Raw genomic sequence first — 17,474 nt, 5'->3', positions numbered from 1 at the left:
ATGGCCAGAAATATTCCTTTTGGAGATTGCCATTATTGTCTCAGAGAAGATTGTAGAACTTTAGAAGAAGAGAATAATGGAAACTTACTGCTGTGGAAAATTAAAAGGACTTAATATTGGCATTACAGATGGGACCCCAAGTCAGATTCATTCCTACCGGATTCTAGTGCTTAGCACCAGGGTGGTTCATGGCAGGTGCTCAAAATATGAACGAATGAACAAATGAATAAATGAAAGAACGGGATTATAGACTAATCAAAACCTAGCATGACAAAATCTGCAAATCAGAGTATTCTAGAATTAAAGAGAGCATATTCACATTCAGAAGAGAGAATGGGTGGGGTTACTGAGTCTTGTGGGTGCTGCAGAGGCCCATGGCTCCTGAGGCTCTTCCTGGGGGAAGTGTGGAAACTCTGGGGAAGGGATGGAATTTTCCAGAGGGAGGGCCTTGGGTTCTAAACTTCTTTAGGCCTGGGATTATAGCAGCCTGAGGCGGGGCTGCAGCCAAGCAGAGTTTAGCAGGGTGGGGTGGGTCCCGTGCACAGCTTGTTGGGGTAATGGGCATATTTGCGGTTGTAGGTGCTCACATAGCGGCGGAAGCAGAGGGCAGCCCTCCTGTCGCACTCGCAGGTCCGCCTCTGGCAGGTGGTCTTGCCGGCTGGATGAAATAGGTAAGTCAGGCACTAAGGTTGGAGGCGCGGGATTCCCGCTCTCGGACACGGTTGGGACGGCTCCCGGCTGCTCTTGGGTTCATGTTCTCAACCTCATCCTCAGCCCCATTCTGATGGGAGCCTGCACTCCAGGGGGCTGTTCCAGAACGGGGGAGTCAAGAGTAGAGCGTGGGAGACCCTGTGGAGGCCAGAAGTTGGCCCTTACTGTCCCTCCTTCCTCCCCCAGGCCCACTCTCATGGCCCTTGGCCCCCTCCTGCCTGGTTCTCACCTGCCCCCACCCAGGGATTTCTGGGCAACTCCTTCCTCCTGCGATGGTGCACTGAGGAGCAGGGAGACCACGGGAGGTAGTGTCAATTCTAGATGGCCGTTCATGCCCACCAGGGGCCTGTGTCCAGGCCCCCTGCCTGCTCCCACCGGAGAGGACAGAACCTATTTTTCTTTCCACCCCAGCCTAGGAATCAGACCTCCCAGACCACTGTCCCTGAGGCTGGCTGGCGTCAGTTCTGCAGGCACCCGAGCTACAGAAGGCTCCTGTTCTCTGCACCGACTCCTTTCTGTCCCCACAAATACGTCTCTCTCCACAAGGGTCCTGGTGCCTCCTCCCCCTCACCCAAAGATGAGCCTTTATTTCCCGTCAGGACTCTGCCCACGCCTGCTATTTCAGCAGGACTCAGGACTGGGGAGCTTGATATCTTGACAACCACCCTGTTGGGTGCAGAGCAGGCTGAACTGTGTTGGCTGCAGGGCAGGCTGAACAGATGTTGGCTGCAAGATAGCCCACGCACTCAAACCCCCCTCTATCTGGTCCTTTATCACCCGTTTGCCTCAAGGCCGAACACTTAACCCCCCTTGGTCCAATAAGGCAGCTTGCAGACCCAGAGGCCCCATTAGATTTGGGCTATAAAAACTCCCTCCTGCCAGGCCCCCCCCCCTCTTGCTCTCTCTCTCTCTCTCTTGCTCTCTTTGTCTTTCTTGCGCGCGCTCTCTGTCTCTCTCTTGCTCTTGCTTTCTCCCTCTTCATCTCTCCTCTTTTCTCTCTCTCTCTCTCTTTCCTTCTTTCTTTCTTTCTTTGTTGCACTGCTGCAATAAAGCTCTCTTGGTCACTCTGAGTGTTGTGGTCACTTTTCTTTCACACCCTCTTTTGGGGGGTTCCTTCCAGGAGCTGGGCTGAGCTAGGGAGGGGGGTATGATTACCTCCTTATTAGATGAGGATGCAGAGGTTTCCAGGGGCTGCGTCACCTGCCTAAAGTCACATGGTGGGCAGAAGGTGAAGCCCTGAGGAGAACCCAGAGCCCAGCCCTCCCCGCCCCCTCCCCTCTTCTCACAGCTGACTATCCCAGCCTCGCATGAAGCTCAGGAGTGGGGCGCTCACCACCTTTACCTTACACAGCTGCTCTCCTGAGTGGACTGCGAAAGGAACAAGACCCTCTGAGCTACCTCTGCCTTGGAGGTGCTGGCCTGGCTCTGTCCCTCCCCTCTGGTAGACCTTTGATACCTGCACAGTCCTCTCTCAGGAGAGGACTCCAGGTCCATCTCTGCACCACACCCATGGGGCCCTGCCCTCCCTCCAGGCTATCCTGGCTTTACAGCAGGAAGGCCGGCTTCTGATCCGCCTGCCCCCCTACACTCTGTCTCAGTTGAGGCTGCTTCCCCAGCTGGAGACCAGAGGAGGGATGGACCGTCCAGGGCATTGGATGTGGCATAGTGGAGAGAACCGGCCCAGCCTGATAACCCTAATAAGGGGAATCAGCCTTTGGGAATGGGGTCTGCTGTCCCAAATCAAAACTCCAGCTGCCTCCATCCTGGGGACCTGAGATGGGTGTGTGAGTCCAGCTCATTTGGGTGCGGCTCAGCTGGGCCCCTCCTGCGCCCTCCCCAGAGGCTGGTGCTGGGAGGAGTCTCTGGGTGGGGAGGAAGTTCCTGAGGCTGAGGCAGGGACTGGGGCTGCACCAATGGACCTTGGCTTCTCTAGCCCAGATGCCTGGTGAGCTTGGAGACAGAGGGACAGGTCTCTGCACATCACTGACAATGGGAAGCCCCATTCCTCCAGTCCAGGGTCTGCCCCTGACAAGGCCGAAGGTCACATCAGGAGGGGGGTCCAGTCTGAAGCTGCCCCTCCCCACAACATGTGGATTGCTCTGGGTCTGTCCACTCACCACAGAAGATGTCTTGCTGGCTGACAGAGAAAAGGTACTTTTCCAGTTTGGGTTCACAGCCCAGCTTCTCCAGCCGCCCGTAGCAACAGTCATGGGCGTGGCAGCACCTGTGGGGTCATGGTCAACTGGCGGGGCCTGTGAGCCAGGCCAGGCTGGACAGGGATGGCTGGGGCACAGCCCAAAGGAGCTCAGAGGAGAGGGTCAGTTGCTGGTCTCTCAGTGCCCCCAGATCCTTCCTCCTCCCCGGGTGCTCCTCCCAGAGGGGTCCCCTTGCTGGCCACCTCCTCACCAGTCTGTCTGGTCCACTGGCCAGTGGGACCCACCGATGCCACAGTAGCAGCCGTAATCATTGTATTGCAGAGCTGACTTCCCTGTCATCCTCTCGATCATCACCCCAAACTGGACCAGGTTCCCGCTGGCCAGGGCCACTGTGGAGGAGGAGGGAGCCTTTCACCCAGGGCCCACCCCTCATGTCACTCAAATCTGATTCCAGACGGCTCAACATTTGTCTAGTGAAGCTTCTCTCCTCAAAGCACCCCGTCACCAATAACAACAATGATACTAAGTAGTGACCCCTCCAGTGGCATCCTTTGCGTCTTAATCCTATCGACCCCACTCCTTCACGTCAGCCACGCACCCCCACTCTCCTCCACCACCCCAAGAATATCCCTCACTCACCCTTCTGGGGACCCCCATTGGCTTTTCACATCTCTCCCAAAGACCTTCATTGTCCCCCCAGCTGTTAGCCCCGTCTCCTCTGAGAGCGCTCTGTCCCCTGAGGTCTCACAGATACCACATGATTCCTAACTCCCTCCAGGGACCCCCCTGAGTTCCTCCAGATCCTCCCAGTGCAGCCATGGCGCGGTGCCCACTGAGGCAGGTTGGAACCAAAAATGGAGCCAGTACAGGGAGGAGCCCGAGTGTGCTGCTGGGGTCCCTGCCAGCCCCTGTCTGTGCTCCCACCCCTCCTCGGGCTGCACTCTCCCCGCTTCTCCCCCATCTCCTCCAGCCACTGCTGGCTTGGGCAGAACTGGCTTATCCCCTGGTGGCAAGAAGAGGGGGTCCCCAGTAGTTGGTACCCATGTTGCCCTCTGGAGAACCAAGCTCAGGGGCATCCAGCAGGCTCCGGGTTGCCAGGGGGGGGGGCGGGAAGGGGGACCCTCACAGGTCATGAGTTCACTTACCCAGGAGGCAAAGGAAGGCCAGAAGATGGGGAGGGTTCATCTTGGGGGTCTCGGAAGAGGTGAGCAGGGGGCAGAGGAGTCTGAGAGTGGAAGGGAGTGAGCAGGGGCGCTCTGAATTCAGGGCACCTCCCAGTCAGTTAAATACCCAGTTCTGTCCACTCCCCGTCATTAACCCCTGAGTGCCCAGTGATGCAACGAGCCTTCAGGTCTGAGACTCTGGCCAAGTCCCCAGAGGAGGGGCCAGCTGGGCCCACAGCCCAGGAAGCAGGGGACGTAATGGCTCTCCCCTCTCATGTCCTCCGTCACCTACCCTTTCCTAGCCACTGTCCTGGTGCCCCTGGTACCCAGGGCCTGGGCTGGGCTTTTCTTTCTTGGCATCTTTCCCTCATCCTGTTTTATCGATTCGGCGACTGAGACCCGGAGAAGAGGAGAAACTTGAGCTCTCACGGCCGGGAGTGCCACGTGCCGGGTCTGCCCCGTTTCCACATTCCCACTGGGTGAACTGGAGGCAAGACGCCCTCCCCAGGCCTTCCCCGCTCCCGACCTGCGACCTGCGACTGGGATAACTTGACCATCCACTTCCATCAGCGTTCAGGGCCGGGAGCTGCTGGGCCCTGGCCTGGGAGTCCTGGTTCTGCCACTTATTACGTGGCCGGGGCAGATGCTTTACCTTACTTGGATCCTCAGTTTTCCTGTGTAGATGACGGGGTAGAAGGCATCCCACCCTTGCCTCCTTTGTGGGAGGACAGGAAACTCCAATGTGACTAGGCAGTGGCCCTCATGGAACCTTGGGCACCCTGCTGAGCCCCTCACAAGCAAGATCAGCTGAGCCACGTCCTGTGTGCTACGACCACTCCCATCTTACAGAGGAGGGAACCGAGGCTCAGGCCTAAGTACCTGGTGAGTCAGAATTTGGATCCAGGCAGCCAGGTGAAGGGGTTGCAGAGCTTAACTAACACCCATACCAGTTTTGAGATCCTTCAAAATGTTTCAGTTTCTTAAAAAATCAGAAGAAGAATGAGTGCAACTCAGCCTGGATTATATTTGTCTTCATATTAACATGATTGTTAAAATTTAACTTTTTTTTTGGTACTGGGGATTGAATCCAGGGGCACTTTGCCACTGAGCCATATCCCCAGCCCTTTTTCATTTTTGTTTGGAGACAGAGCCTTGCTAAGTGGCTGAGGCTGGCCTTGAACTTGTGATCCTCCTGCAGCCCACAGAGTGGCTTGGATGCTAGGCATGGGCCACCATGTCCAGCTGTAAAATTTAACTTTTAATACGTTTTTATCTGGAGGAAAGGGTCCACAGAGGCAGAAGTGGCCAGGGTTTGTGACAAAGGTCATGCTGCGACTCTGGGCTGAACCACCTGGATCCAGGCTGCAGGTGCACGTGTGGGGCCCGGGGTCAGCCTCCTTTCTGGGAGAGAAGACAGAGGAACTGGGCAAGGCTGGAGCTCCCAGGAAGGATCAGATAAACTCACTGGCTTGGGATAGAGACCTGGGGAGGTTTGGCAATTAGGAGCAGAGGGCTGAGTGGCAGAGATCCTGGTCTGTGATTTGGAATTAAAGGTTGTTAAGAGAGGAGTAAGGCCCAGTAAACAGGCTGCAGCCCTGCCTCCTGCCCTGCCCATCCACTTCCTGCTAATAGCTCCCCTGTGCCTCTCCACACCTCGGCCTGCTCTCTCGCCCCTCTCTAGGGAAGACTGAGGGCCAGTGAGCCAGAGAGGTGAGCCCTTCTGCCTAGGAGCACCCAGCAGCCGTGAGTCACGGTCTTCTGACAAGGGGGCTCCCTTTTGCTCACCGTTTCCTTTTGATTTTAACAAGGGCCCCTAGCAGCCCCTGGCTCCTGGCCTGGTCACAAGGAACCAAACAGTGAGTCACTGAGGAGCTGCCTCAAAAGCTAACCGAAAATTAGCTTTGATTCCCGGGGAGGTTTGGCCCACAGCTGTTCCGTGGCAGAAGAGGGGTGTTCCCAGGAAGAGCCGGGTTTCTGAGACAATTGCTTTCATGACCCACTTCCAGTCCTGGCCTGCCCAGGACAGGGCCCCTGCAAGCCCCTGCTGGTCTATACCTGGGCAGAAGACGGAGGAGTGGAGGGCCAGAGGCTGGTGGGGACAACCCGGCTGTCTTCCAGGCAGACAGACATTGTCCCAGCTGAGGTTCAGGGTGGCAGTGTTGGTGGGACCTGGTCTGGAGGACACTTGCAGACATTTGGGAAGGTCTTGGTATGGCTTTCACACCACCAGCACCATGTGGCAGGGAGTGTCAGCAAGACCGGGGCCTGAGCGGCAGCTCCTCCGCTCTGGGGCTGTGTGAACTTGGCCAGTCCCATCCCCTCCCTGAACCCAGCTTCATCCTCCGTAAAACAGAGACAAGTGACTGACCTTGCAGGGGTGTGAGCCAGACGGAAAGGAAGGGAAATGCAGAAAGCCTTCTGCAGGGGCCTTGCCCAGGGGAGAAGCCCATAAATACGGGCCCCTCCTTCCCTCCCTGCTTACCTGGCCACAGGAGGCAGTGCCTGTCCCAGGAGCTCAAAGCACTTATCCCCACTGGGGACTAGCAGGCAGCCTGGCCAGGGCTCCGGGCATTTTGATAGGATCATTGTCCCCACTTGACAGATGAGGAGAGAGGGGTGACGGGTGATGGGTGAGGACTGAGGGGTGATGCTGAGGAGTGAGGAGTGAGGGATTAGGGATGAGGGTGGGCGTTGGGTGGTTGGCATGGAGACCAGGTGGAGGTGGGTGGAGGATCGTTCCTTCTTCTCATGGCCTCTGTTTCATCCCTCAGAACTTTAGGGATCCTATAGACCTCTTTGAACAAAGCGGGGGATCACCTTATTCCTGGAAGGACTGATTGCTCATCCAGTCAGTAAACTACATTGAGGACCTACTATGTGCTGGGGATACACTGGAGAGCGAAAACAGGCCTGGTTCCCTATTGGCTGGAGTCATTGAAGATTCTGGAGGTCCGGGAGCTTTCAGGCATGGCTGGATCATGGCTCTGGCTCTGTTTCCTTTGCAGTTCTTCCGCTCCTGCTCCTTCTCAGGGGACTTCTCATGTGGTTTCAAGGTGTCTCTGCATGTGCCACAAGGGCCTCCTGCTTCCTCATTCCCGTGGGGGCAAGTAGAAGAGGCAAATCTTCCCACGGTCATCCCTCAAAGCCCTCTACTTTGTTTTATAGGAACAACATGGACCAATCTTTGTTGCAAAGAGGGTATGATGGATTGGCTTGTCCTTTGAGGCTCACCCTTGGTTCCAGGGAAGGGGAAATATGTCACCCAACTGCCCAGTTGCTGTGCCATAAGGGAAGGGAGACTCCCCAAGCAAAACTCTGGATTCTGTTAGGAGGGCAGATAGATGCTGCAGAAGCCACTGGAGCGTGTCCCTCTGCCCTGTGTGCCAGAACCCAGGACATTTCTGGAACCACCTTCAGCATATACAGAAATGCCTTTTAAATCAGATGTAGGATGAGGAGAAAGGCCCGGTCTTTTTTTTTTTTTTTTTTTAAAGAGAGAGTGAGAGAGGGGGAGAGAGAGAGAGAGAGAATTTTAATATTTATTTTTTATTTATCGGTGGACACAACATCTTTGTTTTGTATGTGGTGCTGAGGATCGAACCCGGGCCGCACGCATGTCAGGCGAGCGCGCTACCGCTTGAGCCACATCCCCAGCCCGGCCCGGTCTTTTGAGGTGGGGGACGAAAACCAAATCTAAACTAATTCGATAAGATTGCGAAGCTGGAACTACGCCCAGAGAAACATCCGGAAGACCTTCAACTAGATTCGGGCGACTCTGGAGATATTCTCTCTAAGCCCCAGAATCTTCATCCAGGGATATGAATTTTGCTGTTCCAAGTTGTTGGAGGATATGCAATTGGCATTCAGGAAGTCACCATACCAAGAATGCACCAGGGGGTCCCCTACCAGCCAGAACACAAACAAAACTATTGAAGGAATTGGACTCCCTTACACAGAGAGAAACGACAACCACAGGAAGAAAAACCAGCAAGGTAAGATGTAAGAACAAACAGAACCGAAGCAAGGAGCTCAGGGGCTCTCAGAAATCTGCAACACAAAGGAGCTGCCAGAAGACGGAGGGGAGCAGCCTGAGCAGCAGCAAACACCTTGAGTTGCCTGGAGATGCTCAAAATAGGTGCGAATTAATGGTTCCCACATCCTTGCTAAGAGAGAAAAGACTCCTACAGGTTCAGTTTAGCAGACATTTATGTTTCCAACACTGTGCTGGTGGACAGATGGAAAGGCTCCCCGCTGATCCGGGTGGGCACAGACAGGCTAATGTGTGTGCGTCTGTAGCAGGGGTGTGGCTTAGAGCATTTGGGGAGTCACAGAGGAGGGGACAATTAATTCTGCTTGGACAGCCTTCAAAGAGAGCTGTGGAGCAGCAAGCAGGGCTGTCACCAGAGCTGGGACCCTGAAGGGTGAGCAGGGTTCAGCTGATGGTCAGGAGGGACATACAACAGGAGCTGTGGGCACTGAGGCCCAGTCCTATGAATACCTTTCCTTTCCTCTGCAGGGCATCCCTTGTCCCTTGGATATCATCACCCAACCCCTCCCATTAGGGAAAACCTCTCTCTTAGTGTCTATGATCAGAACTGCCCATCATACTGAGGGCACATGACCCAGCCAGCCAGTCAGTCTCTCTCCTGGGACTCCTTTCCCCAGAACTTGTGCAAGCTTAAGACAGAGCAGAGCCATTTGGTCTTTGGGTTCTAAAGAGATTATTCATGAGGTCTGATTACTGAAACTTTCCAGGTCCTAACCTTCCCAAGGCCTGGTGGATTAACTCCTCCTTCTATTTTGTTTTTTTTTTTCTTTTTTTTTGGTTTAGCCAGAATAAATTGCAAACAAAGAACGTTAATCAAAATGGCAGTTGGTGCCAGGATGGGGATTATAGACGATAGATCCCGAGGGAAAGAGGGAATCTGGGAAAGGATTGCTGGGCAGAGATTTGGCATACCCTGCGCCCATCCACAGCTGATCAACAGCTGCCTGCTCACCAAGGGCAGAGCTTGGGGCCTTAGTGGTTGCTGCCATTCAAGAGGGAGGCCCCTGGGTGAGATGGTTGCTTTGCCAGTATCAGGTCAATTAAAGAGGGAAGAACTTATCGTCTCCGGCAGTGTTCGCCATATGATCTCTGACATTCGTTTCTTTCTTCTGTTCTTTCCTCACAGAATGTGAACTCCTTGAGGGGGAGGGAGCTTTCAGGCACGGCTGGGTCCTGGCTTGCACAGAGTGGGCCTTGTTGATGAACCAGGGCCCACATGCGTTAACAGCCAGCTCTAGCTTAGGATTTCCAGAATAAAACCCACAAAGGTCATTTCAGAAAGGATGGAAGGAACTTGATTTTCATTCTCAAAAATCTGGGGAGGAATTGTGGAAATAAATGTTGAGGGTTTCTCCTCCAAGAATAAGACTTGAGGTCAGCTTGGATTTATTAGCGTTGAGATAAGATGTTTCTTCTCGATCTGGTTTAACAAGAGAGAGAATTTAACATTCACGAAAAGGCTATGGAAGTGGAAACCAAAAGAAAACACTAAGAATTTAACTCAATGAGAAGCAATTGTGGTGTCCTAAACATGAGAAAAATGTACCACCTCCCTTTAAATAAGGAGGGGGGCGTTGTGACTGATTGCACTAAGAGCAAAGTCAATCTAACTATCTGCTGCTATAAAAGCACATATAAAAAGCTATTCATGGCAAGGTATTACATGTCGAGTAAAAGATCTTTTGAACTTTCACAACTGTGGGAAATTGAGGGCTTGCTACCATGATTTAAAAAGCCACAGGAATAAAGCATTAAAAAGCTAGTGTTACTCTATAATGGTAAAAGATACATAGCAGAAAGCAATGACCTGTGGCTGGGGACTAACTGCTCATTTTCCAGATATTTATTATTAAACCCATTAATGAAGTACAAATGGATGACTGCCAAGGAAGCAGAGGATACTCATGCTGAAGAAATAGAAAGTAGGACCCTTACATACATTCACAGAAGAGAAAAGGAAAATGGCTGAATACTTTTGACCAAAAAAATTACGCGGCTCCTCTGTCTTTACTGGAGACTGTCTTCAAGGATTGCAAGGATAAAGGAACTCTGCTAAGTAGTCTGTTTTGCATTGTAGACAAGGATGGTCATTCTTGTGGGGAGTGTGTGCCCTGTCTCTGGTGTTTCCATCCAACATGTCAAACACCCGTGGTTAACACTCCTGGTCTCCCTCCACCCATTCCCTCATTCCTCCCTGCGTGATTCTTACCTGATTGACAAGTTTGGGAGAAGCAACTGGGCATGTCCAGTTCATCTCCTCTCTCTCCTTCCTCATGAAGCGCTGCCTGTCTGTGGAGGGCATGGGCTTTGGTCTGCTTAGGGGGCGGGTGGCCAGCTTAGTGTAAAGGCTCTGACCCTCTGGGTGCTCAGCCTTGTGGGTGAGTATGTAGGCTAGTCATCTAATTTTGGTAAATGGAACTAGGAAGTTATTGTTCTCATAATCATAAGCCTCATATTCTGATTTAGCCTTAGTCAAAACGTTCAAAGTCAGAAATCATTTGATCACTAGCTGACTGACTCATTTGTGTATGGGCAAGGAAAGAGGTAATATTTAAGGATATTGCCTCCAAGATCATTAACCCCAGAGCTGATGAAATAGCTAGGAACTTAAAAGAAGGAGGAGGGGAGGAGGAGGGGAGGAGGAGGAGGAGGAGGAGGAGGAGGAGGAGGAGGAGGAGGAAGAGGAGGAGCAGGAGCTGAACTAGGAAGCAAAGTATAAATGGCATCTGAGGCAAGCTGCTGTGACAATCTCAGCAGAAACAGGCAGGTACATAGGAGGGGACTTAGCAAAATGTGAGTACCAGGGCTAGGGTTAGGGCTTACAAGGGGCTGGCCTTAGCACTTGGGCAGGGGGTAACCAGGGTCTTTAGCTGAGGCTTTAGGCAGCATGCACAGCTGAGGCGGGGACTCATTATGGGGAGAAAGAAAGACTCCCTCTATGCAAGTCCCATCGCCCCTGGGGACAGAACGATGATTTGCTGCCTTTCCTGTGCTTCTTTGGCCCAGTCTCCTGGCCAGGACTCTAGCTTCCGCTCCAGCCTGTGTGCGCACACGGGGGCTGTGCTTCTCAAGCTTTAATGAGGATTTTGGTTCCTTTGGTCTGGGTGGGGGACTAAGACCCCAGCACCTGCCCCCTGCATCAGGATCTGCATTTTAGCAAGATGCCCTGGGTGACTTTGAGGCGTGTTTTACTTTGGGAAGTGCGGCTCCGGAGTGCCGACGGTTTAGCTCTGGGCACGGAAGGCCTGAGTAGTTGTGCTGGGGAGAGGGACGCCGTCCTTCCCTGCGTGTGTGCATATTGGGAGTCTGAGAAAGAAACCGGCAACAGACCGATTCACAGGACAAAAGGTGTACAATTCATCATGTGCCTGGGGGACATCACCATCACGGTGAGAGACTTTCTAACCCTTCTTCACAGGGGAGAGAAGTGGGGGTGGTAAGGCACTTTAGAGGAAGAGTAGATGCTTTGGTTGGGGCGGGGAGATGAAGGGCCTGAGGAAAGGGGAACTCCGAGAAGTCACAGCACCTGCTGGTTTCCAAGTGCCTTTAAAAATAACCGGCATGCCAAGGAGCCGTACTGTGGGGTGATGTCCCGGGCACCCCTTCAGTTGGTAAACATGTTCCGTTCCATTTACACTGTTCTGAGGGGCCTCAGAGACAAGGAACTAAACCACAGCACAATGTTGTCAACCAGGGGTGACACTGGCCCTTGGGGAACCTTTGGAAACACCTGGAGATATCAACAGGGAGGGTGCCACTGGCCTCTGGTGGGCGCAGGCCAGGGATATCGCAAACACCCCCACAAGGCCCGCAGCAAAGTGATCCAGCCGAGAGGCCGCTCGAGTGGGATTGAGAAACCCGAGGACTGACCTCAAAGATGGCTGGCTTGTCCAGATGCGCTCAGTCCCACTCCAACTCTCAAGCTGGCCTGGATGTCCCAGTTCCAGAAGTCAGGCCATAGCCAAGTGTTTGACTCGCCCCCCAGAAGGATGGTAGATTTTACAAGAGAGAAAAAAAAATTTTTTGAATTATGGGCACCCTTCCTATAAATGCAGCATGCCACTAATCCTCTGTCTCCAGCATCCAGATTGCACAGGACATTTTAAAAGGAGCCAGAATCATTTGAGAAGTGTGACTTGGTGCATTTTTAATTTAATGTTTAAGAATCCGAACAGGAGCAGCAGCAGAAGAAAAACAAAACAAAGGAAGACAGGAAAAGACATTTCTTTAGGAGAGTGGTTCTCAAAGTGCAGCCCCTCCCCCAGCAGCTCGGGCAGCCCCTGGGGACCTGGTGGGAACCTGGTGGGAACCCGGATCCCCGGGCCCCGCCCCAGACCTGCCGAATCAGGGGTTGGGCCTTGGAATTAATTTTGCTGAAACCTCCAGGTAACACGGAGGCTCACTCAGGTGGGAGGAGAGCTGCTTGGGAGAAAGGTGGAGATGCGAGGGTCAGACCAGAAACATGGGACAGCGAGGTCTCAAAGGTCAGGCATCTAGAATCTTCTAGCTGAAGCTGAGCCAAGGAGAAATCTGTGTGTGTGTGTGTGTGGGGGGGTGGGAATATAAAATGTGGACCATAATCCACTTGGGTTTTAGTTTGCCAGTTGACATACCCCTATTTAATCTAATCTGTTTCCCTGCTGGCACTCTCTCTCAGTGGAAGGAAGGTTTTCACACAACAAGGGCATGAATGCTACCTGTCAGACAATTAGGATGACGTTTGTTTTAAGGTGCATCCAGACTGTAGGGATGCTAAAATGAGGGGAAAATATGCACTATAGAATAAAAGAATTAGGGTAATTTTCAGTCTATACTTTCTTCTTGACAGTCTGGATAAAAGGAGAGGGTTCATATTCAAACGAGGGGCACTTTATTGTTGGAATTTGCTATTTGAGTCTCCTTCTCATGTCATTTGGACTCACTGCAGAATCCTCAACAGAATGGACTGGACAATAAAGATGAAATGATGGGAAATTGGAAATAGAACGTGGGATGAATTTTCAGTTTAGGGGTTAAAAAAATGATGTATCTGGATCACGTTCGGCCATGACTGTAGAATCCCCAAATAATGGTAACTTAAACAAGATAGAAGTTATTTGTCCCCCACCAAAAAGAAGTTTGGAAGTCGTCAGTCTTGAATGTAAAGGTGAGACTACAGTCACCAAGGGCACAATGTCCTCTATCTTGCTGCTCTGCCATTCCTCGTGTAGTACCTCATGGATCATTAATGATTGCTTGAGTGCCAGCCATGGTGTTCACATTCCATTTCAGAAGATGTTATGGTTTGGATGTGAGGTGTCCTCCAAAAGCTCACGTGTGTGACGATGCAAGAAGGTTCAGAGGAGAAATGATTGGGTTGTGAGAATCTTAATCCAATCCATGAATTAGTCCTCCTGATGGGATTAACTGGGTGGTGGCTGAGGTGGTGGGGTGTGGCTGCGGGAGGTGGGATTGGTGCGTGGCTTGGGAGTATATGTTTGTATCTGGCCAGTGGAGTCTCTCTCTGCCTTCTGATCACCATGTGAGCTGCTTCCCTCTGCCACACTCTCCCACCATGATGTCCTGTCTCACCTTGAGCCCTGCGGAGTGGAGCCGGCCTTCTATGGACTAAGGCCTCTGAAACTGTGAGCCCCTAAATAGACCTTTCCTCCTTCACAGTTGTCCTGGTCGGGTCCTTTAGTCACAGCAGTGAGAAGGCTGACTGAAATAGGAGCTGGGCCCCAGTGCAGGCCGGAGGGAACTGGGGTCAAGTAGAGGCCCCGGCTGCGGTGGAGCTGGAGGAGGACCGGCAGAGAGTAGGTCCAAAGGGAGGAGCGAGTTTGAGGACGGATGTGGTGGTGCCTCTCCTTCTGATTAGGGCCACCAAGCTCTCTTTTTGCTCAATTTGCTCTTTTGTTCTGGTGACACAGTCTGTTAAAAGATTCATCCTTTTTTTTCAATTTTAAAAATGTAACAGAATTTTTGAAAATGGCCTTTGCATCTCAGTCCGAGGCTTCTTCTCACTGCAACTGCACCTCGAGCCACAGAGGAGCCAAACTCTTCATCGTCAACGCAGCAAGCAGCGCTCTCTGGAACCTTCCTTTGCCCCTGCAGCCGTCCCCACCGTGCCCCACCTGCTCGGGCTGGCAGCCTGACCTGCGTGGCTGCATCCACAGGTCCCCTCGCCCTCTGGCTTCCCGCTGGGCTGGGCACAGGCAGGACTTGCGGGAGGGAGGAGGCGAGGCCGGGGCATTTACTCCCAGCCCTTCCCTGGGCAGGGGTGTCACACTGGTGGCAGTTCTGTGTCCCCTTCCTCACCACTCACTCTGGACCCCAGCAGCCACTTCTTCACCTTGGCTTTGCTGGCGTGGCCGTGGTGACGGTGGCCTCCTTGTTACATATTCTTGGGGCTTTCCCTGCACCTGCCCACAGCTTTGCCCCAAGTCTCTTTACTAAATTCTTGAATTCGCCAATTTGAAGGGACACCTCTGTTCCATCAAGACCTTGACCCACACACTCCAGTCAATCATTCTTACTCCCAGGATGTCACAACAGTGTCCCTTCCTCAGGTCACCAAGGGCCACCACATTAGTCCAAGGGCTAGTTCTCATCCTTCTCTTAGGGGGCCCCCCTCCCCCACCTGTCCCCCACACCCAGTGCTTCATGTGCTGACCCTTCTGCCCCCTCTGCCAGAGGCTTTATTTTCTGTCCTCCTCTGGGTCAGCCAGCTCTCCCAGGTGCCCTCCTCCTCCCCGGGCTGTTCCTCCTCCTCCTCCCCAGCCTCTTTCTGCAGCTCTTTGGACCTTTGCTCCTCTCCCTAGCTCCTCCCTTGTGATGTCCTCGGCTCTCCTGGCTTTAAACACCATCTGTGGCTGATGACTCCAAAATGCATCTGCAGCCCAGTCGACTAAGTGTCTAAGGAGCCTCTCACTCTGCACAACCACGGAGCGCCCTCCACAGCTCCCCAGGGGCGCTCTGCTCCCTGAGTCTCCCGGTCCTTGTGGCAATCCCTCCTTCCGCGCCTAGGGCTTAAACCCTGGGATCCATCCTTGATCCTTCTCTTTCTTTCACACCCACATCCTGTCAGTTAGCAGGTCCTGCGGATCTTGTCAAAAGACAAAATTACAACATCTTAAAGCTCTTAATTGGCTTTATCTGTGACTCTAGATTCAGGTGACATCTCATCCCATAGGATGCGGTGCATTGCAGTGAGCCAGCCAGAGAGAGTCGGTTGGTGGACAGAAGAGGGCAAGAGAAAGTAGTCGCAAGAATAAAAACCAGAGTGGTCATTTCAAAGTTGCTCTCCTTGCAAGGCAGGGGACAGGGAGACAGACACAGAAAGATAACTGATTGGGGAACGCCAGACTACTCCAAGTGACTTATTTTGGGGTAAAGATTAAAGCAGAGGGAGCTTTATGTTGACTGAAACTGGCCTGGTTGGGAAATTTACCTTTCTCTCTTGATTTCCTGGAAGATCAGATGGCTGGGTTTCAGTTTGGGGATGGGGAACGTTGGCACGGGTGACTCCATTTTGGATGTCAGCCTTCTCTGTTGGGCCAGTGCCGCTGCTCTGCAAAACAGCGGCCATCTGTGATTTTAACTTAAAACTCTCCTTTCAAATCATGTCCAGAAACTGACCACTTTCCTCTGCCTCCTCAGCTGCCACTTGTTGGGGCCACCACCGTCCCTTACCTGATCACTGCAGTGAACTCCCTTCTCCAAGCTTCTGTGCTCCTAGGCCCTTCTCAACGACTTGCACCATGTTGCGTGTGAGTCGTCTCGTCTCACTTTGCTCAGATGTTGAAGGGGACCCCAACTCAGGAAGAAGCAAAGGCTCGCGCTGGTGGGTCAGGCCCACGCGGGCCAACGCTGCTTTCTCTCTGGGGCAGCTCTCTGGCTCACCCTGCTCCATCTGCCTGGTTTCTTGGCTGGACCTTGAATGTGTGAGTGACAGCCTTGCTTTGGGAACTTGGCCTGCATGCTGTCTCATGTCCCTCAGTTCTGTGCTCAAATGTCACTGTCTCCATAAGGCCCACCTTGGCCACCTTAATCACATGACATCCCCTCCCCCTCTTAACCTGACTCACATCTTCTCCTCCTCCTCCTCCATTATTTTCTCCTCCTGCTCACCTTCCTCTCCCTCCTCTTCCTTCTTGGCACTGGGAATTGAACCAGGGTCACTTTATCGCTGAGCCGTATCCCCAACTCTCTCTCTCTCTCTCTCTCTCTCTCTCTCTCTCTCTCTCTCTATTTTATGTTGAGACAGGGTCTCACTAAGTTGCTGAGGGCCTCAAACTTGTGTTCCTCCTGCCTCAGCCTCCTGAGTTGCTGGGATTCCAGGTGTGCACCACTGCACCTGGCTGCATCTTTTCTCTTTCCAAACCATTTATCATCTTCTCACAAACTCTCTGATGTCTTTATTCATCGTGTTTTTTGTTTCTATTTTTTTCCTCTTCCCCACAGCCCCACTGCTCTAGGGCAGGGACCTTGGCCAGACAGCTGTCTCATCTGATGGGGCAGTTCTGGAACACAATTGGTGCTCAATACGTGTGTATTGAAAGAGAGAACCTCATAGGTCTAATTCTGTGCCCTGAAATTAGAGGCTTGTCCTTCTGGGCTAGTATGCAGGGGACAGAGCAAAAATGGACCACTTTCTTGGCCTTGAATCATCAACTAGTTTTAAAAGAGTAGAAATAATACAGATCTGATCCGCAACACAGACACACACACACAAAACAGGAATAACTAAAAAAGAAGAAAGCAAATCCCTCTGTGCTGTAGTTTGGACTTGAATATTCCCCACAGGTCCATTGGTAAAGCTTGGTCCTCAAGTGGCACAATTGGTAGGTAGTAGAACCTTTAGGAGGTGGAGCCTAAAGGGAGGCCTTCAGGTCATTGGGGGGTGTGTTTGGAAGGGGACTTTAGGATTCCTGGGATCCTCCCCTTCCCTCCTTTTGCTTCTTGGCCCTGAAGTGAGTGGCTTGGCTTTGCCCTGTGCTCCCTGCCATGATGTGCTTCCTCGCTACAGGCCCTAAGCAACAGAGCCAAGCAAACATGGACTAAAACGTCCAAAACTGAACCAAAATAAACCTTTTATTTTTGTTAGTTGATTATCTCAGGCATTTTGTGACAGTAGTAGAAAGCTAACTAACATAGTTAAAATCTCCCAAGAACTAGGAAAGATAGTTCCTCTAAATGCCTCATATAAACGAAGACATTTTAAATGCTGCAGAGTATTGAAAATATAACAAAAAAACCCCACAACATTCCATACTCATGAGTTATGGACTACACTACCCCACTGAACACCAAGCCTGCTCTGGCTTTGTCCCTTGTTCCATGGTCACCATAATTCTCATTCTGGGCTTGCTCATGGGCTCAAATTAAGTTCTGAGGGGTGGGGCTTGCTAACTCTCA

General features: G+C 52.3%; 1 protein-coding gene across 1 annotated transcript; it reads right to left on the bottom strand.

The window, feature by feature from the left end:
- Nucleotides 1–515: 515 nt before the first annotated feature.
- On the bottom strand, nt 516–4,052 carry Pla2g2e (phospholipase A2 group IIE). The gene is made up of 4 exons (XM_076863284.1): nt 4,013–4,052; nt 3,118–3,256; nt 2,829–2,935; nt 516–658 (listed from the first exon to the last, which is right to left on the bottom strand). The coding sequence occupies exons 1-4, from the start codon at nt 4,050–4,052 to the stop codon at nt 516–518; spliced, it is 429 nt and encodes a 142-aa protein (XP_076719399.1).
- Between the last annotated feature and the right edge of the window lie 13,422 nt (nt 4,053–17,474).

Source organism: Callospermophilus lateralis, chromosome 7 (genome assembly GCF_048772815.1).
Source record: "Callospermophilus lateralis isolate mCalLat2 chromosome 7, mCalLat2.hap1, whole genome shotgun sequence".
Classification (NCBI taxonomy): Eukaryota; Metazoa; Chordata; class Mammalia; order Rodentia; family Sciuridae; genus Callospermophilus; species Callospermophilus lateralis.
Note: the sequence above shows the minus strand (reverse complement) of the source record. Positions and strands in the feature narration are given on the sequence as shown.